At 61.0% G+C, this 25,088-nt stretch overlaps 1 protein-coding gene across 1 annotated transcript in view; it reads right to left on the bottom strand.

The window, feature by feature from the left end:
• The window catches only part of NBEAL2 (neurobeachin like 2), a 111,482-nt gene that overhangs the window by 22,629 nt on the left and 63,765 nt on the right, over positions 1 to 25,088 (bottom strand). Inside the window, 25 exon segments of the mRNA XM_037891295.2 lie at positions 1,409 to 1,542; positions 2,128 to 2,285; positions 3,194 to 3,314; positions 3,750 to 3,874; positions 4,631 to 4,788; positions 5,045 to 5,194; positions 6,444 to 6,749; positions 7,021 to 7,158; positions 7,498 to 7,657; positions 8,989 to 9,167; positions 10,020 to 10,349; positions 10,352 to 10,451; positions 10,663 to 10,757; positions 12,239 to 12,324; positions 12,586 to 12,745; positions 12,870 to 13,028; positions 14,172 to 14,325; positions 15,255 to 15,357; positions 15,571 to 15,730; positions 16,307 to 16,440; positions 16,637 to 16,808; positions 18,307 to 18,399; positions 20,219 to 20,301; positions 21,123 to 21,450; positions 23,494 to 23,613. Of these exon segments, the coding sequence (XP_037747223.1) occupies positions 1,409 to 1,542; positions 2,128 to 2,285; positions 3,194 to 3,314; positions 3,750 to 3,874; positions 4,631 to 4,788; positions 5,045 to 5,194; positions 6,444 to 6,749; positions 7,021 to 7,158; positions 7,498 to 7,657; positions 8,989 to 9,167; positions 10,020 to 10,349; positions 10,352 to 10,451; positions 10,663 to 10,757; positions 12,239 to 12,324; positions 12,586 to 12,745; positions 12,870 to 13,028; positions 14,172 to 14,325; positions 15,255 to 15,357; positions 15,571 to 15,730; positions 16,307 to 16,440; positions 16,637 to 16,808; positions 18,307 to 18,399; positions 20,219 to 20,301; positions 21,123 to 21,450; positions 23,494 to 23,613 (3,906 nt within the window).

The following is a 25,088-nucleotide window of genomic DNA, read 5'->3' as shown; positions in this document are numbered from 1 at the left end:
CAGGTACAGCGTCCAGCCTGCCCTCAAACAAGGCTTCGCATTGCCAGAGCGCCTCTTCTCCAGAGCCTCAAAGCACTTGATCCAGGGGGTCGGGGGGATCAGGATCTCTCTCTCCATTTTACAGATGGGGAAACTGAGGCACAGAGGGGCGATGACTTGCCCCATGTCAGACACTGGAAGCTGACAGAATCCAGCTCTCCCAATGCCCTGCTCTAGCAAAAAAATCACGCCTCTCCACGAGATCTGGCCTGCTCTTGCAGTAGGGGCTGGGGACCCCTACCTAACAGACATGAACAAACCGCGTGAAAGAGAGAGCCGTCCAAGGGCCAGACCCCTCTCCCCCGGTGTAAATCAGCAATGAAATCAAGGGGCCCACGCTGATTTACACCAGCAAAAGATCCAGTCTAAGGAATTCAATCCTAAATCAGATGGGTGCGCAATTCCCTTCTTAAGAAGGCTCCAGCCCCTGTGCGTCACGGTCAGGAGAGACGCGGCAGGGAGAGATGCGTGAAGCCAGACAGTTCCGTAAGCTCAGCTACGGATGCCAGCTTGGATCATGCCAGAGAGCAACCGAAGTGTAGCCAGGGCGACGTGAGGGACTAGCTGTGTCTAGGGTCCCAGGATGGGATCGTACCCAGGCAGCCAGCCCCTTGCCCGCCACGGCTACACTGGTACTTTGAGCGAATTAGCCCGATCGGATACAGCACAGGGACATCCGACAGAGCTGGAAATGACGCCCCTCGCCGCACCTGACATGAAACGGTGGAGCACGAGCGCTGGGGGAACGGAACAGGAGGGAAGCAGCCACCTGGCCCAGCGTCCCGGGTGGGGACAGGAGAAAGCAAGACCCCGGAGACCTCTCGGCTATTTCCCCTTCAACAAGTGATCAACAGAAATAGGAACATGCCGGCCGGGGGCGGCTGCCCTGATTTCCCTGCACGGGGAGGGAGGCTGGAAAAGCTGAGGGGGCCGGGAGTACTACGGGATCACACACACAGCTCCCTCCATCCCATACCACCCCCCTTCTTGGCTGAGCTCCGTCCACTTTAGAAGCTCTGTATGAAAGGCCATTTTGCCCATCACCCTGCATCAGGCCTCTTGCACCAGTGACGCTTGACTTCCTGTCTTACCCCCCCTCAGTCAATGCCCCCCTGGAATTCAGGTCACCAGAGCACAATTCCTCAGATAGCAACGTGCCCCAGGCTCTCACCACACGGGGCCAGGACCTTGTTTTGTGTCTCCAACATTGCACCATCGGCAGCCCAGCGCCTCCCAGCACCGTGCTGGGGGCTGAGCTGGGCACCGACGCTCCGGGAAGGGTGACACCAGCTTCCCAAGAGAAGCGGGGACGCCCCCGGGGCTGGGTAGCGGCCCCTGGTCTAGGAGAGCAGAGGGGATCAGGGCGAACCTTCTTCTTGAAGTTGACAAAGTAGTTGGCCTGGTCGATGAAGAAGAACTCCAGCGCCGACCGGCGGAGGTTGTAACGGCGGAGGTGCACTTCCCGGAGCTGAGACAGGGGGCGCTTGAAGTCATAGCCGATCCCTGGTGAAAGGGCAGAAGGCAGGCCAGCTGTTACTCCCCCTCCTATACGCAGGCACCTCCGTAGCTGGACAGCTCCCAGCGCCGCGGGGGCCACACTGATCCTAGACACTGACCCATCTCAGCCAGCAATCGTCACACCAGGGAGACCCAGCGCAGGCTTCCAGCCCTCACCCGCTCCCCCATGTCCCCCATGAGCTCAGTGCTGGGCTAACCCCCGAGCCAAGCCAGCCTCCAGGTTAAGGCACTGGACTGGGACTCAGGAGATCTGGGCTCAATTCCCAGCTGCACCACAGACTCCCAGCATGACCCAGAGCAAGTCACTTAACCCCCGTGACTCAGTTTCCCCATCTTCTGCCTGAGTCCCCTTCGTCTGTGAGCTCTTTGGGGCAGGGACGGTCTCTTCTGAAATGTACATCCAGTGCCTAGCAGCATGGGCCAATAGGTGCTGCTCTCATGCAACGCTAGTAACGAGATTAACGAGTGATCTAACAGCAGCGCGGCAGTGAGAGGACGGGGCAGGCAGCCTTTGGTATCAGCGGGTGCGACGCAGGGCAGAAGGGGGCGGGCATGGGCAAGCTCCGGTACCTTCCTCCGTCTCCTCCTTCTCGCTGCTGCAGTCGTAGAAGTAGATGTGCTGCGTGGTGACCTCCAGCCGGCCCTGGATCACCGCCACGATGGTGATGAGCTCGCAGTCCTCGGAGATCACCAGCTTCTCCCTCTGGCTCTGCTCTTTGGGTTCAGCCCTGGAAGAGATCGGGGCAGCAGAGCCCTAATGGGTAGGATGTCCCGCCCGTGCGCACCCCTCTTACGGCCCACGGCCTCCCTCCCCGCACACAGTCGTCCAATATGGGGCGTGGGACCGGCTGGTTACAGAACAGAGGTCGCCTTTGGCGTCCTGCGCTGGTCGGGGCCGTATGCCATACCGCGTGCTCTGCTCCCAGCAATGGGAGAAGATATCTAGGCGCCCACTGGCCTTCCCGTGACGCTCACTGCTGCTCAGCTAACCCCGGGCAGCTCGGTGACTCTCCCTGCACCCTCGCCAGGGAAAAACCTACCAGCTTCCAGGAGTACCAGCTTGAGCGGTGTGCAGAGCGCCTCCTGGCGCTACAGTACCAAGGAGGAACTTGGAGGGGTCTGGACTTGTGTTAGCTGAGAGAAGGGTGAGATGGGGCCAGGGCCCAGGCAGGCGAAGGGGGACGGATGGCTTGGGGAACATGTGAGGGGATATAGCACCTCTCACAACTCTATTGTGCTAGTGGCCAGAGGTCCCAGTCAGGATCGTGGCCCTGCTCTAATAGACTCGGGGGATGTGGTCTCTACCCCAGGAGCTCACAATATAAAGGCTGCTGGTTCAAATCCCGCCTGTGACAGTCCTGGACCAAGAACGGTTACCAGGCAATGGCTGTTTGAAGGCCGTGACTGGCCCCCTGATAATCTCAGCAGAAAAGCCAAGGACTGAATTGGCCGGGAAGTCCGAACTGCCTCCTCCCCGAGAAGGGGGCCACGCAGGGCGACACCGAGACGCGCGGGAAGACTCAGTCGCAAGCCTCCGAGGCAACGTATCCCTCCGCTGCAGGACACACTTAGTTCCTGCGCCCAGCAAGGGCCCGAACAGCAACCCAGGGCACAGAGCCGCCCAGGAGAGACTCACTGATTGTCCAAGAACTCAAGGTCCTCCTCCGCCAGCTGGTCATCCCCCAGCTCGCTCACTTTCGCCTCCTTGGCCACGGCCAGCGGCAGAGGCTCCGCAGGGCTGTGAGAATGATCCGCCCCTGAAACGGACAGAGACTAAACTGGAGACGCCAGGCTAAGCATGGCTCCTAGACAGTCACCCTGGCGCCCCGCGGCTGAGGGGCCCTGATCTAGGTTTTATTTCTGCAGGCAGAGGTGGGGTCCGGCCCCCACTTCCTCCAAAATGTACATTAAATCCCTCTACATGAAAACCCTGCTCGGTGTGGCGCTCTGTCCCCCTCTAGCGGCACCTAGCCTAGCTACAGATTGAAGAGCCTGCTACAGCCTTGGCTAAGAGGCATGTGGCTTTTAGCTCATGCAGTAGAGGCTCATACACTAAGCTTCGGAGGTCCCAGGTTCGATCCCGCCCATGGGGGTCTGTCGGCGTTTCAGCTGACTGCACAGCAGCGAGCTGGCAGAGCCAGGCTCTGACCCACGCGCACAGGCCCCATCCCCACGCCGCGAGCCCCGCTCACCTAGGTTGTCCCGGAGGGCGCTAGCCTCCATGTGGCGGTCGAAGTTATAGTTGGGGACCAGCTTCAGCCTCATTCTGGAGTAGGTCTCGGCACTCGACAGCTTCCAGTGAATCTCTGGGGGGTTTCTGCAGGGGAGGGGGAGAGAGAAAAGTGAGCGAGCCCCGAGCACCCCGAAGTTGGGAACTGGAAGGGGGGCAGCTGGAGTCAGCATGGGGCAATGCAGCCTGATCCACAGAACAGCCTGGGCTCGCGAGGTGTTGGCTGACAGAGTCCCCCCTTGCAGCAGGGACTACGAGGACTCTACACTGAGCCGAGGACATGCTGGACCAGGGCCCAGCTGCCTCCGAGAGCGGCCACGGGGGAAGTTTCTACCACACCCCATCATGCCTTCAGCCTGGGAGCCACAGGGCAGAAAGCAGGAGGCAGCGTGAAAATAACTAGGCAAACCGGGGTGGAGAGGGGCACAGAAAACGCGGGAGGGCCAGGAACAGCTGTTGCCTGGTTCCAACCGGGGGAGGCGTGGCTTTGCCACAGTGGGCGGGGCTAGCGGCTGAGCTCCCTTTGTTTTCTGTCTGACTCCGGCAGCCGCTCTGCAAGCGGGCAGGGCGCAGCGGGCCATGGCCGCGGCAAGCTCCGGGGCTGTGCAGTGCTGGCCATGAAAATCGCCCCCCCCACCGTGGGAACCACCCCCCACAATGGGCAGGAAGCCAGGCTAGGGCCACGGCGCGGGATTCCTCCGGCGGGGGTGGGGGAAAGCAACGATACTGCTAAACCCGGAGGATCCAGCAGCCCCAAGCATGGGCTGCCCCATAAGCGCTGAGCTGGAGAGGGCCCTGGGCAGCATCCCCTCCCGCAGCCCAAAGGGAGCGTTAACTCCTGACCGGTCAGCCCAGGCAGAGCGCTGCGAGGTCAGCAGGCGGCGCAGGGCCTTCCATTGCTTCAGGACGACACTGTGGTGGTTGTTGACCTGCTTCAGGACGTTCACGTGCCGGATGTGTTCGTACTTGGAGCGCTTTATCACCGGCTCCAGAATCAGCTCCTAGCAGGGGCAGAGAATGAGGTGGGACTGGGGGTGTGGGGCATGCAACCACACGGGTCTCCCCCGGGAGGAGACATGGCACCACGGATCAGGGTTTTGGGGGAAGACGTGCCAAAGAAATTCAGCTCGGAGGAGACACCCGGCGCGGGCTGTTTCAGCCCCCACGGTTTGTGTTTGGCCGAGTTATATTGGCTGTAATTCCGGAGCCCCGAGGGGTGGGGGTGTGTCTGTGTTTTGAACAGCTGACCACACGTACCTGGAACTTTTTCCTGCTCTCCTCTTTCTCCCTCTCCCTGCGCAGGGAGCTGCTCATCAAGGCATCGTAGCAGGAGTTCCAGAAATTGGACATGTGGTCGTGGCTCTTGGCGAACGTGTCGATTTCAAACTGCGCCATCATGGGCTGTACCTGCCAAGGGGAGAGAGCCCGTGAACGGCGGCGGCCAGGACGAGCGGGTGAGGACGTATTTTCTGGGACGCTGCCTTAGAACCGGGCGAGGTCGAGCAGTGAGCGCACGGGACTGGGAGGCCAGGAACTCCCAGCTGAGATGTGGATTCGCTGCATGACCCCCCAGTAGAGCATATGATCCTTGCCTCAGTTTCCCCATCTGTAATCTATTTAGGTGAATGTATCCCCTCTCCCACTCCCCCCCACCCCAAAATCACTGCAGTATCTGAGCACTTTATCCTCAAATCCCTGGCAAGCTACATAAATATTGTTACCCTCCCCCACCCCCACCCCCGTTTAACATACGGGTGTAATGGGACTTAGAATCATAGGATATCAGGGTTGGAAGGGACCTCAGGAGGTCATCTAGTCCAACCCCCTGCTCAAAGCAGGACCAACCCCAACTAAATCATCCCAGCCAGGGCTTTGTCAAGCCTGACCGTAAAAACCTCTAAGGAAGGAGATTCCACCACCTCCCTAGGTAACCCATTCCAGTGCTTCACCACCCTCCTAGTGAAAATTTTTTTCCTAATATCCAACCTAGACCTCCCCCACTGCAACTTGAGACCATGGCTCCTTGTTCTGTCATCTGCCTCCACTGAGAACAGTCTAGAACCATCCTCTTTGGAACCCCCTTTCAGGTAGTTGAAAGCAGCTATCAAATCCCCCCTTATTCTTCTCTTCTGCAGACTAAACAATCCCCGTTCCCTCAGCCTCTCCTCATAAGTCATGTGCTCCAGCCCCCTAATCATTTTTGTTGCCCTCCGAGCCCAGCGGAGGGCAACAAAAATGATTTTTGTCCTGACTTGGCTCGGTCAGTCTCAGAGCTGGGACAGCTCCTAGCCCTGCTCAGACCCAGCCGACCTGAGAGGCACCCAGAGCCTCTGCGCAGGTCCCTGCCCTTCGATAGCTCTGCTCTCTGGCCTGCAGCTGGTCAGATCTCCTATGCCCATGAACAGCCCCGCTGGGCACCCTCCCGCCCATGCCCATTCTCCCAACATTTACACCATCCCCCCTTGGTTCAGGGCTTGGCTGTCGGCATCCATGGCTGAGCGTGTCGTCCGAAGAGATTCCCCATGGACACGCACAGCACCACAGCCAGAGACAGAGCCCGCGTCTGACGCGCCCCCCCCCCAGCTATAACCACGCAGTGCTCCCTCCTCCCGCAATGGTGACCTCCCCGAGGGGCCCCTGTCCCGGCAGCACCCACGTGCTTCTCGATGAAGGCCCTCCACTCGGGCGTGGTGCAGAAGAGCTGGAAGTCCTCGTAGAAGGTGGGGCTGCCGTTGGTGGGGGGCAGCGAGGGCAGCAGGCGCTGTAGCTGCAGCGTGTCGTAGCACTGGTCCAGCAGCGTGCGGATGATGGGCAGGAGCCAGGAGAAGGCCTCCGACTTGGGCTGCAGCGCACGGCTCAGGGGACTCTCCAGCTTGCCCAGCAGGTAGCAGGCCTCCTCCTCCTTGGGGGCCGAGGCCGTCTGGAGCAGGCTGTGGAGCTTGACGTAGGCCAGCGAGTGCAGCTGGTGGGTGCAAAGAGGGGTGGGGGGGGCAGGGGAGAGGCTGTTACACCCCCAGGCTCATCCCAGCATGGGGGCGGGGGGAGAAATACTGCAGTTTTGGGGCCCTCAGAGCCTCTCCGATTCCTCTCCTTTCCGGCCTCTCCCTCTCCCCCGGCCCTCCCACTTCCCTTGAGAGCCCAGCCCCTCCCCACAGAGAGAAGGGGAGCCCTCAGGGTGCCCCTAACGAGGCCAGTCGGGGTCCCCAGCCACCTGGGTCTCGCAGGCGCCTCACCTGGGCCTCCTCCAGCCCGCTGTACCCGATGAGGATGTGCAGGCCGATCTGAGCCATCTCCTTCAGGTCCGAGGTCCCGTTGGCCAAGTGGTACCACACCCCCAGCTTGTCCAGCAGGCTGTTCACCCCCTCGTAGATCTGCAGCCACAGAAAGGGCAGAGTGACCCCTCCCAGCAAGGTCAGCGACGGAGCTCACCCTCCCAGGCCCCGTGCTTGGCTTCCCCGGCCTCTGGACGGGAACAGGAATCCCAGGGCAGGGTATTTAATAGGAGAGCCAGAGGCAAAGCAGTGACCCCAAAAGGATGGCAGCCAACGAACCGCGGCAGGAGGGAAAGAGAGAGACCCACGGCTCTGTTGCGGCAGTACATGGCCAGCAGCCGACAAGCCCTCTGCCCGTCGGCGCGACGCTACCCCAGGGAGCAGAGCGGCAAGACCACCTTCACCCCCCGCCAGGCCTGCCAAGGCACCAGCGCGGACCTTCTCGCTCCACAGGGCCTGGTTGCTGTGTCCCTCGGAAAACAGGAAGTCCTGGAGGAGCCTCAGCAACTTGAGCGCGTTCTGGGTGAGGCTGGGCAAAGTGGCTGGGGCCGACTCCTTGAGGTCCGTGAGGGCCGATTCCAACATCATCTCCAGGAGGCTGCAAGAGAGAGACAGGGAGAGTGTGCGCGCGTGTGTGTACACATGTGTGTGCGCGCGCACGCAGGGGAGGGGGGGTGTGAGGCATCCGATGGCACTGCCTGCTCTAGGGAATAACCCACTCATCCTCCCGCGCCGAGCGGGGGACTCCAGGTAGCCCCGCACGCTGTTAGCAGCTACCGGATATCGTGTTGGTCACGCAGCCTCTCTCTCTTTGGGACCCCCATTCATACAGTATCTGAGCGCTTCAGAATCTTCCACCTGCTGCGAGGTGGGACAGCGCTGTTATCCCCATGTTACAGATGGGGAACTGAGGGACGGAGAGGCTAAGGGACGTGCCCAAGGTCCCGCAGGCAGGTGGCGCCAGAGGTGGGAATTGAACTCACGTCTCACAAGCCCCAGGCCAGCAAATCAGCCACGGGAAGCAGGTGCCCAAGACCAAAGTTTCTCTGCAAAGCACCCGCCCCTCTGGGAGCGTTTCAGGGCCTTGTGCTCTGCAGTGCCCCAACCCGGGATTACCCTGGGCTCTGACACTTGTGAAGAGACTGGGAAGCTCCTTATTTCAAGGAAACAGAGGGGTAGGGGTTAGTGGCTTTTCCCCTCTACAAAGATGCCCAAGTTCAGGTCTATGCCCAGGTGGCAAGTGTAAGGCATTTGAGGGATGGGGAGGGGCCTGCTCCTGATGTGTGCGGGGACATCATGAAATGCACCCCACTCATCAGACACATGCGATGCCCAGGAGTGGAATAGAAAGGACAGGTCAGGAGTGAGTGGGTGAGGTCCACAGCTGGGATCGCAGGGGGGTGTGGGTCTGGAGCGAGCGGCCTGGGCCTGATTGGGCATGGGGGTGGAAGGCTGTGATGGCGTGAGCCTGCTGGCTGGGAGCAAAGGACACAGGCTGGGCACGGGGGTGCAGGGCTGGACTAGCAGGGGGTTGCTAGCCAGGACAACTACCTTTGACGCGTCACTTTCACAAGCCCACGCCCTCCAAGGTGCGAATGGGGAAGAGAAATGGGCAGGTGTGGGGGCAGGGCAGGGCCCTGGCTCCGAAGGGGTAAAATGAAGCAGCTCCTTTGGCCGACAGGCCAGGTGCCCTTAGGGCCTGGCAGTGAGCTGCCCCCATGCGAGGGGCCAACTTGCCAGAAACCCACAAGCTCGGGCATGTTGGCAGCCAGGATCCTGGGCCCTCTGGCCCAGCTGAGGGGGACGGGGCGAAGGGTCACACACCTGTGGGCCTGATTCTAATCCTATTTCTCCACCTCCCAAACCCCTCCCCCAAGCTGGCCAGAGCCCACCAGGCAGGAGGAAGCCTGCCGCTCTGCCAGCACCCACCTGCGCTTGATCTCGTCCGGCGGCCGCACCAGCTCGCAGGCTGTGCCCAGTTTGGTGAGGACGGAGAAGACCTGCCCGCGCTCCTTCCAGGCCGCGTCGTCCCAGCCCTCCACCCCGCGCCAGGTCACCGAGAAGATGATGTTGGTGAGCAGGTTGCACAGCTCCTCCTCCGGCGTTTGCTGAGATGGGGGGAGAGGCGGAAAACACATGCTGATCTGAACAGCTGGTCCACTCCCCATGGGCTTCTCCTAGAGGGGATGGCGGACGCAGTGCCCCCTGGTGGAGACAACGGTCCTGCTCGGACATGATGGGGGTGGGATTGGGAGTGGGGCATCTAGGGACAGAGGGCCATGACCCAAGGATCTCTTGATGCCAGCTGGCAGAGGGCACCAGGGGGCATATAGGTGACAGGGATCCTCTGGGTCCAGTGCGTTACTATGTAGATAGCGAAGAGTGTCATTTACAGCCTGTCACACTGGGCAGCAGAATCTTTGGGACACGTGTGTGCAGATAACACGCAAGGAGACGTGTGTGTCTAGACTGGACATTTTGTTCTTAAAGACTTGGAGTTAACGGCAGGTCAGCCAGGCACATCTTAAGAGGGGTCTCGCTGGAGCCAAGAGACTTCTCTCCCTGGCTTACTGGTGCATCCTGTGCATCTCGCAGTGGGTGGCTGTTTGCACAGAATCAAATGCTGATGAAGAGATGGTGGGGACTGGAGGAAAAATATTAACAGGAAGGGGTGAACGGCGGGGAGAGGGGGGAACCTGGTTTACAGGTGAACAACAAAGGGCGGTCTAGTGCATTCAGGGGTGCAGAGATACCCTGGCATCTTTCATCTGGGAAGGCCAGCTGCCAGCGGGCATGGTCTTGTAGGGTGACCAGATGTCCCGATTTTATCGACGTGAACCCCTCTTACTGCAGACAGCGGCATCCCTGCTCATCCACTGCTGCCTCCCCTCTGGATGCTCTCAACATGGGCCCCAGCGGGAGAGCGGCTCCTTTGCCGGCCATGGGGGGCAGCAGCTTACCTGGGGGTTACTGGTATTGGAGACGTCATCGCTGGCCAGAGTCTCTTGGTAGCTGCTTTCATCCAGGACGTTGGAGAGGCTGGAGCTTTTGCGAGCCCGCGTGCCCGGGAAAGGTTTGAAGTACTCCAGAGGGGAGGGGGTCCCTGGCAAGCTCCCCGGCGTCTGGTTGCCGCTCTCCACCGTGGCGGTAGAGCAGGTGCTGGCCAGGTCGAGGCCGAGGTCAAAGGGCGACATGCAGAAGGGCGAGAGCGGGTGGTAGACGCCGTCGAACTGGTGGGCGTCGGTGGAGGGGGTCTCCCCCTGGCTGGGGACGTCGATAGTGTTGGAGGAGGAGGAGTGGCTGGTGCGGTCCAAGGAGTCGAAGGATTTGAAGTTATAGGAGCGGAAGGGCTTGGAGCCGCCGGTCGGGGAGATGGAGTGGTCCGAGAAGCCCTCGGAAAGCTCGTGGTCAGAGGCCTCGAAGCCCACCGGCAGGAAGACGTCCAGGTCCTGAAGGTCTGCCAGGGCATGGCTGGTGCTGTCCAGCCGCTCCTTCCCGGCCTCGCTGCCCGACTCCTTGCCCCCATGCTCCGAGAGCTTCAGGAGGCCGAGACAGCTCCCGTTAGCAGAGCCGCTCAGACTGTGCTGGCGGGACTCGTACGACTCCTTGACGTAGAGCTTAGTGAGCGTGTCCTGCCAGCCGGCCAGCTTCGCCAGCTGCCTCACCATGTCGTGCTGGGAGTAGATCAGGTGGAAGAGCTGCAGGCGGGGAGAAGAGAGAATGGGGCACGTCACGGATCAGCGTGGCCGACCAGACCTGTTCCCACTCCCCGTGCCCGTCGGAGGGGGAGGATTTTGGCACGAGCGCCAGGGCACTCAGCTGCACAATCCACTCGCCCGCCTTTACTGGGGCAAACAAGGATTCGCCCAACGTCCACTAGTGACTAGCCCTCACGGTTCAGGCAAGACTGGGTTAACAAAGGGCGCCGGGCCTGCCCACTGCTTCCCGCACCCCTCAAGACGGCCCACCATGGGGCAGGGGAATCCTCCTTAGAGGGCCTCACGTGCGGTCAGGAGAGGGGTCACGCCTGACGCTCCTCAGCCCAGAAATCGGGGCTCCCACATCTACAGCCCCCATGCTCTCCGCTGGCCTGGCTCCAGCAGCAAGGATGCAACGGCCCGAGCCACGCCCGCAGTCCTTGAGCAGAGCTCCGTTCACCTCACTAGGTACTTGTACGGCCCCAGCAGCGCAGCATCCAAGTACCTGCTCAGACACCCACAGGCCCGCGGGGACTAATCCCCCGCAACCCCAGATCTGGTGAGCAGCTGAAACCGATCCAGCAGAGACCAAGAGCCACCACCATAGGGACGCGTTCGGCCCTTCGGTTCCTCCGCCCCTTTGCGGCGGCACGCTGGGGACGGCTCCGAGTTCTGAGGCAGGGACGTCAAGGGAGGGCTGCAAGCCTTTGATCACGCGGAGCTGGACCCTTGTCAGCTCCGCGGCTCCTTCCCCGGCCAGCCCTTCTCGTGACACTGGCTGGCCGCTGCCTCAAAGGGTCTCCACGGCAGCCAGCCAGCCGCTCAGCTGGCTTCCCACCCCATATGGCTCCAGCTCCTGCTAATCAGCATCTCTCCCCACTCTCCACTCTTGGGAGGGAAGTGGAGAGATGGGGTCAAGCCTGGCTCCGCTGAGCACGGTCACCCAGGACTGCGCGGTGCGAGGGATCTAGGGACACCATCAGCCCTGCTGAGACCAACAGGGGATGTAATCCAGGGTGTCTGCATTTAGCCCTACAGACGGACGGCGTCTGTCTGTCTATGGAACAAGGGCAGCTCACGGCTCTGCCACTATGCCCCTGCCCTGACCAAGAGGGCAAGATGGCAGGTCAGCCTGCAGGTGCATCTGCTCGGGGCACGGGCTGCATGGCCAATCGGTGTGAGACAGGGCAGTGCCTCAGTGACAGACGCCAGCTCCTGAGGACACCCAGCCGCCTTCGGAGGGCAACAGCTTCCAGGGACATGGGGCCTGGAGGGCACATAAAGAGACAGAGCCAGCTGACTAAGGAGGCTTGGGGGCCCGATGGGTTAATGCCCCAGGCCCAAGTTTGAGCCCATCTGGGGCTGTATGTGCAGGGAGTGACGTGGACTCGTCTCTCTGCAACAGTGCACAGTCAGGGAAGCCTGCATAGCTCCTCTGCCGGCTCCACGGGCCCCGAGGGCTCCACGCCGGACAGTCCTACCTTCCGGCAGGTATCCAGCCTGACTGCCAGCTCCGCCCGGTGGGACAGGTACACCACAGCCATCAGGTCCTTGTAGCTGGGAGAGTCTGCGGGGGATGAGAAGCAAGACCGGGCGTGGGACGCGGCCCTGCAGCGCACTGACCTAACGGACACTTCCCGGGCTACAGCATAGCCTGCCTTCCGTGGAGACCACCGGCTGCAGGCAGGTGATCCCAGGTCCGAAACGTATGGCTGACCCCTGGCTCCATAAATCCCAGGCTCTCTTTAGCAACACGCCCCCTAAGCCACGTGGCTCGCGCCCGGCTGGGTAACGCAGCAGGGCCACAGCCTCAAGGCAGGGGCCGTACCTGAGCCAAGGACCTGCTCCAGGAGACACCGGAAGAGCAGCATGGACACCGGGATGTCATTCAGATATGATATGAGCCCTTGGAAGCCGATGTCCTTCAGCTTCAGGCGGTACTTGCTGCGCTCGTGGGCCTTCTCGTATTTCAGCATCTTGTACAGGACCTGCGGGAGGGTGAGCGCCGGCCTTAGGGGAGGGGACCCACCATGGGCACTGGCCAGTGGGGGGGCCTAGTGCTGGAGGCCAGGAGGACGCGGACAACGCCAGACTCCAAGACTCGCATCTCACCTTGAAGACTTTCTCCCGTACTTCGTCTGAGAACTTCCTCTGGACGAGCAGCGAGAACAGGATCTCCACGTTCCCCGACTCAAAGAGGAAGGCGTAGAGCTGCTCCTGGGAGGCCGGTTCTTTCAGCAAGCTATGGATCACCTCCAGAACCCCACACACCTGCAATGGCCACGGACGCAGTTACACCCCTGGACGGAGATGGCCCGTGTATCCCGACTGGCCATCGCCCCAGACCCAGCAACCCTTCGGCCTGGCCTCAGGATACAGCCACGCCTCCCCGGCTCTCAGACGAGTGACTGGCAGGGATTCAGGTGGGATATTCATGGTAACGGGGGTTGCCGAAGGTGCCGTTATGGTTGGAAAAACAGCTCCTGAGGGCTTGTCTACATGGACAGTTAAAGCAGGGCAAGCTGGCGTGTGAATCTACAGCAGGTGACTTTGCTGCGCGCTACCTGGCCACGGGGACCCTGCTGCCGTGCGCTAGAAGGGCCGTGGTGCGCCCGGATCTCAGCTTGCAAACCACAGCAGGTCCGAGTGCACGACAGACCCGCTAGCACACGGCAGCTGGGTCCGCACGGACACTTGGTAGCGCGCTGTACATTCCCGCCCCAGCTTGCCGCGCACTAACCGGCCGGTGAGACAAAGCCCTTAGCCAGTCAGCTCCCTGTGCGTCCCCATGTCCTACAGATTATCGCTCACCCCCACACGGTTTTACCCAGGGCCAGCCCAGCTGCACCCGAGCGAGCTGGGTCAGGGATCTTCCTTAGGGACACCACTAAGGACACAGCCTGGCTTCCAGACCCCAGGTTGCAGGGCTGGATCAAGCACAAAAACACAGAGTCCTCCCGAGCACCACGCCATCACTCCGCTGACTCCAGCCACAGCTCCAGCTTGGTCCGGAGCGGGCGCTTCTCAAGGCAAGGCCACGGCTGCCGTTCGTCACGCCTCTGGGACAACCCAGCTGCCTCTGAGCTCTCTGTTAGGATGCAGTATTTGTACTGCAGTAGCGCCAACGGGCTCCGGCCAAGAGCAGGGCCCTGTAGCGCTAGGTGCCGCGCAAACCCATAGTAAGAGAGCCCCTGCCCAGGAGAGCTTGCAGTCTGAACAGGCAGGACGAAGAAAGGATCGCTCCCCCCTTTTAAAGATGGGAAATGGAAGCCCAGAGAAACGAAGAGTCATCCGGGGATGTCTGTGGCAAGGCCAGGCAATGAACTTAGCACCCCCGAGTTCCAATTCTGCACCTTAACCACAAGGCACTGCCCTCTAGTGGTGCCTCTCCCAACACCGACTGCCCCACCACACCTGGTGTTCATCATGCACCGCAGCCAGGTAGTTCAGGGCGCTTTGCATCTCGTCGGCAGAGAAGCTCTTGCTGAGGAAATCCTTCACCAGGCTGAACAGGGACATCTGCACCGTCTTCACGTCGTCCGTGGGAATCGGCTTCTCCTTATGAGTGCTGCGAGGGGAAAAGGGGGGGGGGACAACTTTGCACCAAGGGCACACGCGGCTCCGACGGCGTGGCCCGGATACAGAAATGGGGGAGAACAGCATTCCTCAGCCTCCCCTGGCTTCGCTTTATACTGCCACCCCCTACAGGGCTCCAGCCCCCCTCGCCCCCAACGGCGGCAGGCCTGGTCCCAGAGCTGCCCAGCGGGGCGTGCAGGACAGGAACTCTCAGGCTGCAGGAATCCAGAGCCGTAGGGCGAACCGGGGGAGGGGACGGAGCGAGAATCACAGCGTCCAGGGGGACTCCGAAAGCAGCAGCAGAACTGGCAGGAACGGGGCAAAGCAGCCCCACCGGGGAGTCAGTTCTACTCCAGCCTTGAGAAGCGCCCACGGAACAGCCTGCCATGGGCAGCGGGTATCAAAGGCCAGGGGAGGTTAAGCCTCCCCTAACCCAGGTGTGACCCCGCCCATGCTCCCCATCTCCCCTGAAGCCGGCGGGGGCTCTGCTCCAGCTGGAGGTCAGGGGTGGCGAGGCGGCCGGAGCTCCTCAGGCCACGGAAGCGGGGGGTGAGGGGGCGGCAGCCGCTCGGGGTTCTGGCAGGTGGGTGGGGACCTCAAGCGGAAGAGGCGGGGCAGCAGGCTAGCCTCACCGACCTTGGGGGGGGTTACCTGCTGCCCACTTTCCCCCCCCACCGCATGCCTCCACTGGCCTGCGGAAGCCCCTTGGATGAGGGAAAAAATGGACAGGCTCTGGGCAGAACGGGCAGGAGAGAACATCGTCTCAGACCGCCTGGAGCCAAGGAACTGGTTCAGCTTTCCCATGGGCTGCCCCAGGACATCCCCTCTTCTCCAGGCACTGAAGGGTTAAAGCAGCTCAACCAACTCAGCGGGACAAACAGGGGCAAGCTGGAAGCCACGAGCCAGCCTTTAACAACTCACCCGTAGTACGTCCGAATGGAGTCCAAGATGTATTGGACCCCGTATTTCTTGCGGCTCCTCTGCTTGTGGTCCTTGATGGTGCTCGATAAATGCTGAATGTGACCTGCAGACATTGGGGAAAGAGAGGGGGAGAGCAGACACATCCAGAAGATTAAGTACGTACTCGTATTTCGCAAGCAGGGACAGTCGGGACATGGAGCAAGCTCTCGGCCAAACCACCCTGGCCAGGAGGCTGCCGATCCTGACCCACACAGGGGGAAGCCGTGAGCTGCCAAGCCCCGCCCCAGCTGGGAAGCAGACCCCCAGCAGCGCTTACTTAGCCGGACAGCGAAGTCACTCTTGCTCCAGATGCGGAAGTCGAAGAGCAGGTACTGGTACAGAAGGTGTAGCAGGAAGCTGTGGCCCTCGGCAGCCACCTGCTCCATCAGGGACTGCAACGCCACCAGCACGTTCATGTCCATCATGAGGCTGGAGACCTGACAAGTGCAAAGCAATGAGAGCTGGGTGAGTGGCACCATTTCCATCCAGCAGCCGCACGGCATTCTGGGACTTACGAGTCATGTGACCCACAGAAAATGAACCTGCGTTAGAGCTCTCACAACGAAAGACTGGCAGATGTTTTCCTAAGCCAGAGAGGGGGCTTTAAGGTAGCAGAGGACTTGCCATTTCGGGTGATGGGAGAGAAGGAGAGAATAAACTCTTAACCACGAGGGGTAAAAGGGATACGTGTTTGGGTGTCCCCACAACATGTATAAAATACTCTTTATTTCTCCAACTCCTCTGCGATCAAGCCATCAGTATGCTCCAGAGTCAACACCCTAGCGAAACAAGTGGGAGCAGAGGTCACCCATCATAGCTTGTTCCAGCTGGCTTGCAGCCAGCACTGCTGGCATTACGTGTATTCCCCGATTGGACGTTCCCCTTTGCAGGCACACGCAGTGGCCCAGCTGCTGGCTTTAATGCACCATGTGTTAGGCCCTGGGTTCAGCCCCACCTTTTTTAGCTCCCTAGGTGGCCGAGGCTCTGACCGGCTGGCCCTGGAAGTCTCTTACCTTCTGCAGCAGAGCTCCAATGATTGCCGGCCCGTGGCACTGCACCAGGCTCTCCTGGTTCACGGGGTGATGCTGGATAAAGTTCTTGACCAGCAGCAGAAACGCAGCCACGCCATTATTCTCCAGTCTGCCCTCTGCAGGAGGGGACGAGACGGGTCAGCCAGGGACCAGCTCTTATTGCCAAGGGGGGAGTGGGGCTGGCTGCCCAAGGGACAGGTAGGTACATGGCCCAGGTGAATTTCAGGGCTCCAGCAGCGTGTGGAGGAGCTGGTCTCCCGCTGCCCCCCTCCCATGCTTTACCAGCAATAGCCAGGCCGATGCTGCGCTCACCGGAGGACTTGCTCAGGGGGATGAGCATGCCTTGACGACTCCGCGAGGACGTCAGCTCTGGCCCAACCAGGTCGTGGGTTTCCTGGCTGTCCTCCGATTCTTTTCCCTCGGCCGCCACTTGGTCCAGCAATGGGAGGAGCACCCCCATCCCGCCAACACAGTTCACAACGTCCTACAGGAGGAGAGAGAGATACAGGGCCCTGGCTGATCCACCGAGACCGGCAGGGAGCGTCCGTCCTTGCCAGCCCCTGCCCTGCCTGCGCTGATGCTGCCTCTTACAGGGCAGTGCTCAGGTAAGTAACATGCAAGACTCTGGCGAGTTACCAGCCAGAGACACCCTCCAGCACAAGCCAGTTCAGGCCAGGGGACTGCCCCTAGGAGTCAGCAAGAGAGCCAGCCGCCGCTTCCCAGAGCCAGCTGCCGGCACTGCAACCCGACAGCCAGCCAGGGGAACAATCACAACAGGAACAAGGGTTTAGCAGTGCAACAAAACCATCCGGGTGCGTGCGCGTCTCAGCGGCTGTGCCTGACTCCTTGTCACCACCACCGGTTTAACTCTATTGACCTCAGCGGGGCTACTCCTTCGTAGAAGAGAATAAGGCCCACTGAATCTAAACGGTCTAGAGGACTGAAAGCTTAAGTTAGCACCAGGGTCTTAAAAGCAAATGAACTGGTCTCTGCATCCTCTGGGTAACTGGTCTCAAAACGCTGCCAGGCTGATTGATGTCCTAGAGCAGCATTTGATTAGCCGCCGTGCGCGCGCGAGTCGCACAGCGAGACCGTGGACCGTACGCTGTGGGCCACGACGTTATCGGGGGCACCCTGGACAGCACAAGACTGCCAGTGCTTTGCAATCCTGAGACGGGAGCCTGGGATGCAGGGTTCAAGTGTTCCTCCAGTGCGTCAATATCTTGGTAGTGGGTTGAGAGAAGAGCAAGGAAAATGATCTGGGAGCTGAAGGGACTGTGGGGTCAAACAATTATTGCTCAGCCAAGCTCAGTGTAAGGGGGTAATGGGGCAAGGGAAACCCTATGGGTGGGAGTGTCAGAGAGGAATGATCGAAGGGCCACGCAGGGAGAGAAGCTAGGAGCGAATGGGATGGCATTAAGAAAAGTGCCAGGAAAGTCCCCCTGGCAGTGAAATGTAACTGTCGAATAGCCTCTTTAGCCTCAGTGCAGGAGATCCTTCTTAGCAGACCCACCCCCACACTCTTATGCGTTCTGTAGCATAGGAGCCGATTTCCTCTGTTCCCAGGGGGACGCTCGAACCCCCCATCCTTTCCCCCCAAGTCCCCACGTCCGCTCTGCCACTTCCCGCCCCCACTCCTTCCCCTCCTCCCCCAACGCCTCCTGCATGCCGCCAAATAGCTGATCGTGGCAGGCGCTGGGATGGGGGGAGGAGCTGATTGGCAAGGCTGCCAGTGGGTGCTCTGGGGCTGGAGCACCCATGGAGTCGGTGCCTATGTCCCGTAGGGAAGGAGATGAACTGGGTGACTGAACCCATGCGATTGACAACGTGAGGATGCATTGATCCCAGTTTAGCACAGTAGGAAGCCGCAGTTCCTGGACTGCTTGGCTACCCGAGACCACATTTCCCACCGAGTCCCACCCTCGCTGGCCCAGTGCCCACCAACTCCAAGAGGCGGGAGAGACCAAGAGGCAGAACCGTACCTTGATATCCCAGTTCACCACTTTGTGTCCGGTCAGCCTCCCGTCAAAACCACGGTTTGGAGACAGGTCCAGGCAGATGTTATTTGTACAGGCCTACAATGGTGCAAGCAAATGACACGGCTTTAGCACATACTATGGCCATGCCAACAGGTGTAACACACACATGCTCCCTGTCCTGGCATAAACCATCGCCCTCAACAGCCCGACACAAGGGGAGAGAAGGAGAGGAAAGGTGGCCTTGGGGTTTGGGCTGGGACTCCAGAGATCCAGCATTCTCAGCTCCGCCACAAACTTCCTGTGTGACCTTGGGCAAGTCACTTGATCTCTCCAAGCCTGTGTAAAACAGGGATAACTACTTCGTCTGGTCTGTTTAGATGGGAAGCTCTTCAAGGCAGGGGCTGTATCAGAGAGCACGTCTATGGAAAACGCCATGTAACCAGGAGAACCAAGGGCAGGGGGGCCCGTCTACCTGCGTAATCCTTGTCATCAGGAGACAGAGTGGCTGCTACAGAGATCTAGTTAAAGGAAAGGCTTCCCAGCTGGGCAAAGCACTGCTCCGTGGGAGAGCCCGACTGAGCCCCCAAGCCTCGTGTCTTCCTCCCCAGGCAGTTCTGGAGGAGCAGTGCGCTCAGCTCTGGGCAGGGGACTCACGACGCTGAACAGTTTAAACTTGTGTGCGTTGTCTTGCTAGAATATGGTGCAGCAACAACTTTGCTTCAGCGACCCACGTGGATCGTAAAAGCCAGGTCCCGCCACACAGTGGAACCCATCATCCCCTGGCCTGGAGGGGTTCACAGCCCCAGGATGACAGCAGATCGAAATCTAAACCAAGCCCTTCCTCTGCAGTGAAGCCCAGTGGGCGTGACCCATTGGATGACATCCCAAGAGCTTTAGCACAAAGAACAGCTCCACCGTCTCGGCCTTTGCACCCACAGGAAAGCCCTTGTTACAAACAGCAACCTCAAACAGTCACAGAGTCACTTGTGCTGAACTCGCAGCCCTGGGAAGGCAACTACTTTGGCAGCCCATGGCATGTGATTTAACCCTACCCTCCACACACACTGGGGGAGGAAGGATCTAGCCCCTGAAAGGCTGCGTGTTTACTACAGGAAACATAAGACAGGCAATACTGGGTCAGACCAAAGGTCCATCTAGCCCAATATCCTGTCTACTGACAGTGGCCAATGCCAGGTGCCCCAGAGGGAATGAACAGGACCGGTCATCATCAAGTGATCCATCCCGTCACCCATTCCCAGCTTCTGGCAAATAGAGGCTAGGGACAGCATCTTTGCCCATCCTGGCGAATAGCCATTGATGGACCTATGCTCTAGGAACTTATCTAATTCCTTTTTGAACCCTGTTATAGTCTTGGCCTTCACAACATCCTCTGGCAAGGAGTACCGCAGGTTGACTGTGATGTCTCCCCACACCCAGAGGCTCCCGGCATGCGGGGCTCTTCTGAGCCGCGGGCCGAGCAGGCGCGCGTGGTGAGGATCCGATTTGGCTGCTGTATGGCATTCCTTTTCTGCCACGACTGCAGAGCGGCACCCAGCTAGACTGAAGGATTTACTATCCCCTAATGAGGAAGGTCCCAGAGCCGTTTAAAGCAATTGCCACCATGGGCCAGCCCAGCCCAGGACACTGGTAATTCCATACAGAGCTGGTCACCCCGCTGCAGCGCGCCCCTCATCTCTGTACGCCCATTATCCACGTACTGTTCCAGCTCCACCCACAAACTCCCAGCCCCTTTGGAGAGCTGGCCAGTGTTCAATGCAGCGCGCTCTCCGAGCCCAAGGCAGCCCATCCGAGCACGGCCCAGCGAACCCCCAGCAGCACCGGCCGCGTCAATCCCTCGAGAGGGGGCCGGCAGGGACCGAACCGCAGAGAGGTGCCCAGGAAGGTCGCTCCTTACCTGGGGCGTGTAGAAGAGGAGCAGCTTGCTGCTGAGCTCCAGGAAGTCGCCTTCTGGCTTGACTGGTGACGTAACGTTTGGTCCTGCGGGAGGGAGGGAACGGAGAGTGGGGTGAGCGAGCGACAGGCACCCCATTGCCGGGCTGGCCCAGAGAGCCGAGCACGTGCTTCCCCCTGGGGCTGACCCTACTGGTCAACGAGGGCAGAGGTCAGTACAGCTATCCGTGGTCTGATCCCCAGTGGGCCTGGCCCCTGTGCAAGAGCGACCTGCCCCCTTCTCCCTCCCAGCATGGGTCCCTGCCAGGGCAGCCTCTACCAAGAGTGCCCAGTGCCCTCCCAAGCCAGGGGAGCGGTGCACTCGGCACGGTGGGGCTTCACACCCTGCTAGCACACACTCTGGGGATAGGGAGCGTGGGGGCCCATCCAGGCTATGGAAATCCATCCTGCAGCAGGACCCATCTGGTTAAACACCCTGTTCGGCCCTGCGGCCCAGACCGCGTTATCGGTGCTCTGGAATCACTGGGCAGCTTGGACTGTCTGTGCACCGGTGGGGTGTGGGTGGGGCGCCGCGATCCCCAGCCACGCTGCTGGGAGTGGGGGGCAGCTCCCACAAATTCCTCAGCACCTTCCAGGCCCCGCCGGGACTCAGTGTCGGAATCCACCAGCAGCGACTTGTGTCAGACAGCTAGCACTGCTCTGAGTCCTGCAGGGCCGAGGCCTCTGAGAGATCCCTACTGCCCCCCTTCCTCCTGCTTCACCCCCCCCACAGAAACCCTCCTACAGCAGGGGAACTGCCTTCCGGGCCGTCCCCAGAGCCGCACGAGGGATACCACGCCTCAGACCGGCTCACTGAGTGAGGAGAGGCACCCAAGGGGGAGATTCTCCCTTTGAGACCCGGAACCTACCTGAGGAGAAAAGTGCTTTGACCTGGGTCTGCTGGAGGGCTTCACAGAAGATGGACACCGACCCCAGGTGCCCTTCAAGGGACGTAGGGGTCCCCCACTCTGTGTCCTGACTCCCTGCTACTGTTGTAGACACCTGGCCTTCTCTGGGGGGCTGAGCTGCCCCGGGAGTCCAGGAGTGCGTGGCCAACGAGGCAGGGAAGGATTGGGAGCGGCTGAGGGAGGGGTGAGAGGGGAAGGCTGGCTCCGGCGAGTGGGAAGGCGAGGGGTAGACCGTGGAGGTGGTCGTCGTCCGGTGGCCGGCAGAGCCGATGCAACACGAGGTGAACGACTGAAAAGAGAGAGAGGGAACAATTGCACGGAGCCCGGGAGAGGAGGGTAACGCGGCTCCTCCAGTGCCCCGTCCCCCCCAGGCCCTTTGACTTGTATTTAGACTGAAAGCTCGTCAGGGCAGGGGCTGTCTCTTATGCGCCTTTGTACAGCGCCGAGCACACTGGGGCCCTGTCCTCGGTTAGGTCTCCCGGTGCTGCCGCAACGCGAGCAGGAAGCGTCATGTTCCCAGAGACCAGAGCGGCAGGTGGCTGCCGACTTCTCCTTTCTGTAGCCACCGTGATCGAGCCCTCCTCCTCCACCCAAAGACGCGGGACTAGGCCCTGCCCTCCACCACCGGCCCCTGGAAAGACCGGATCGGGCAGCGCACAATGGGAAAGGAGGCTCCTGGATCTCCCCTCAGCAACTAGGGGTTGCTGTCGAGCCGGAGCAGCTTCCCAATACTGAACGGCGATGGGGTCTCTGGCCTAACGTTATGGCTCAGATACCAGAATCCAAGGCAGCAGAGACGAACGAGACTATTACCGTAGGACCCACCCAATCCATCTCCCTCGGGACAAAGGAGGCGCCGCTGTGGTGTTTTTACCTCTTCTAGTTCTCAGTCACCTAGACAAGGAGCCGGGGAGAACCCTGGCCCAAGGCAGCATTTCTGTGTTTAACACACTGGCTGGGAGACGCCCTGAGTTTTAGACCCTGGCCCTGCCAGCTGCTCCATGCAGAGGGACCCCGACGCTCATAGGGAGCCCCATCGTCGTCCGCCGACGAGCAGCCACTCATGGGGCAGAGCCTGGCTCAGCACGCTGGCTGCCCAGCGCCTCCCTCATCCTGCTCAGCAGCCAGGCCGCAGGAAGCCCGACTCCAGAATTGCACTGACGGTCCCTTGCCCAGGAGATCCAGGGACAGCCTGGAGGCTGCTGTCGGAAGGACCCACGGAGTGCAGAGGAAACCACGCCCTGTGCCGACCGGTACGCCCAAGCCTCTCAGCCCACGCCCTGCGCCCCGAGGCCGGCACGGCTATTACGGCACCACCGCTGCATTCGACATGAGGACATCCGCCCGGTGAGATTTGACTACAGGCTGCTGCTCAAATCCCCCAGCGATTCACACCATGGATGCCCTAGGCACCCCGAAGACCATACACAGCGCTCCCCACCAGCCAGGCTCTGAACTGCGCTGGTTACCCAGGAAGGGGTTAAACCCAAAGCAGGGAGAGGAGCAGGCCAATGGGGAAAGCCAGCTGGTAGCCGGGTTGAGCCCCTCAAACTCCGAGGGCGGCAAGGCGGCTCAGGAGACAGCGTGACCGGCCGTGCAGGGCGGAGGGGCACCTCTCCCCGCGCCATGGGAAGAGACGTGAGGGTGCCCAGGAAGGAGCAACCTCCTGCGCAGAGTTGGGATCAGGCCCTTCTCCCCGAGGGTTTCCTTTATAACTGAGAGCATCCGAGGGGAGTGTTCTCTTGACGCACATCCGCCGAACCTCTCCCGGGCACGGTTCCTCCCCACCGGCAGGAGGTGGGGCTCCATGGCCTGGCATCACTTCATCCAAGGCGCCCCCCCCCGCCCGCCACTGCCCACCTGCAGATTCTCAAGTCAGGCCCTTCAGATCTGACCTTTACCTGACACGCCTCCCCCAACCCCCGCTTGATCTTTATTTTTCACCCTCCCCCTTTGATCCTGACGGGGATAAAACCACTCAGCCCGGTCTCAGTTCAGCCCAGCGCTTACTCCAAGTTCAGCCCATGCTTCGGAGCCCTGTCCTAAGCAAGGATGCTTTGCTGAATTGGGCTCAAGTAACCTTCCTCAGCCCTGGCACCCTCAAAAGCGTGAGAGCAGAGCTACTCTCCCCCACGACCTGCACGTCGCTGTGCAGGGGAAGGGCCAGAGGAGAAGGGAACTAAAGAAGTCAGCAGTGGAAAGCCGTGTGGGGGCGGCAGGACAGAGCGTGATCTGTCTGGGTCACCTAGGAGGCGAGGGGCCTGGCCCAGGAGAGCAGGGAGGGGAAGGATGGGAACAAGGCAGCAGCTCCCGGATGGTCCCCCCGCGTTACCTCATTGAGGGAGGGAAAGCGCAGCTGAGCCACCTGCCGCAGCTGCCCGTCTGTATAGATGTTGACCAGGTTCTGGCCGAAGGGCCGGCGGCCGGTGACGTGGACGATGTCGATGCAGTGCTGGAGGAGAGAGCCGGGCAGGGGAGAGTCAGCGCCAGTTTCAACCCTGCCCTTTTACTGACTATACACAGCATGAGCCCAACGACCTGCAAGCACGAGCCCCAACTATGCTCCTTCCCCGCTTCCAAACGCCAGACACTCAGGCTTCCGGATCCCCTCCTCCCAGACTCTCCCCCTGCCAGATCATCAAGGAACCTGCGGCCAGCTGCCCCCAACCCAAGCCATCTCCTCCCGGACTTGGGGGCAGCTCAGGACCCACGAGGAGCCCAGATAACAGATCAATAGAGGTTTAGCGTCTCAAGGCTGCGGTGGACGTACGGGCAGCCTCCTCCGGGTGGAAGGCACCAGCGGCGTAAGCAAGACCCAGCAGTGCTGCTCCCCAGCACCGCAGGGCAGGGGGTGAAACACACCGTACCCCACTGAAACTGCAGCAGAACGCCAGCCACAGCCTGGGCCGGGGGGTGCGGTGAAGCACCTCTGCGCTCGGGAAAGGTGCAGTCAGACCCATGATGGCTGCGGTCGGTCCAGCAGCACGGTGCCACTTCCATGCTGGGCGGCTGACTCAGTAGCGGCTCACGGGGAAGAATGCCACCTCCTGAATCCCCCATGCATTGCTCAAGCACCTAGGGCAGAGGTGGGCAAACGACGGCCCGTGGGCCACATCCAGCCTGCGGGACCCTCCTGCCCGGCCCCTGAGCTCCTGGCCCGTGAAGCTCGCCCCCCCGCAGCCTCAGCTCACTGCGCCGCTGGCACAACGCTCTGGCCGGGGGGGGGCTGCGAGGTCTTGCCGGGCAGCACAGCGGCAGAGCCCGGCCTGACCCGGTGCTCCATGCTGCGCGGTGGCATGGCTGACTCCAGCCGGGCGGCTCGGCTGTAGCGCCGCCAGCCACTGGTGCTCCAGGAAGTGCGCAAGGGCTAGGGGGGGTTGGATAGAGGGCAGGAGAGTTCGAGGGGGTGGTCAGGGGGTGGGGGGCAGGGGTCCCAGGGGGAAGTTAGGAAGGAGAGGGGGGATTGGATGGAGTGGTGGGGGGCAGTCAGAGGACAGAGAGAAGCAGTGGTTGGATGGAGCAGGAGTCCTGGGGGGGCCATCAGGAATGAGGGAGGGGGCTGGATGGGACAGCGGGGGGCAGTCAGGGGCGAGGGGTCCGGGAGCAGTCAGGGAGCAAGGGGTGGTGGATGGGGCAGGAGTCCTGGGGAGGGGCGGGGGGTGTGAGGGGACAAGAAGTGTGGGGGGGTCAGATAGGGATCGGGCCACGCCTGGCTGTTTGGGGAGGCACACCCTCCCCTAACCGGCCCTCCATATAATTTTGGAAACCCGATGTGGCCCTCGGGCCAAAAAGTTTGCCCACCCCTGACCTCGGGGCTCTCCAAAAAGGTCTCCCAGGCAAGCGCTGGTACGGCTCCACCCCGAGCAGCTTGGGGGAGCCTGTCAGAGACACGCTCGCAGCCCAAGTACGTACAGCTGCAGTGGGAGC

This window comes from Chelonia mydas, chromosome 2, assembly GCF_015237465.2.
Source record: "Chelonia mydas isolate rCheMyd1 chromosome 2, rCheMyd1.pri.v2, whole genome shotgun sequence".
Taxonomy (NCBI): domain Eukaryota; kingdom Metazoa; phylum Chordata; order Testudines; family Cheloniidae; genus Chelonia; species Chelonia mydas.
This window is presented reverse-complemented; position numbering and strand designations above follow the sequence as displayed.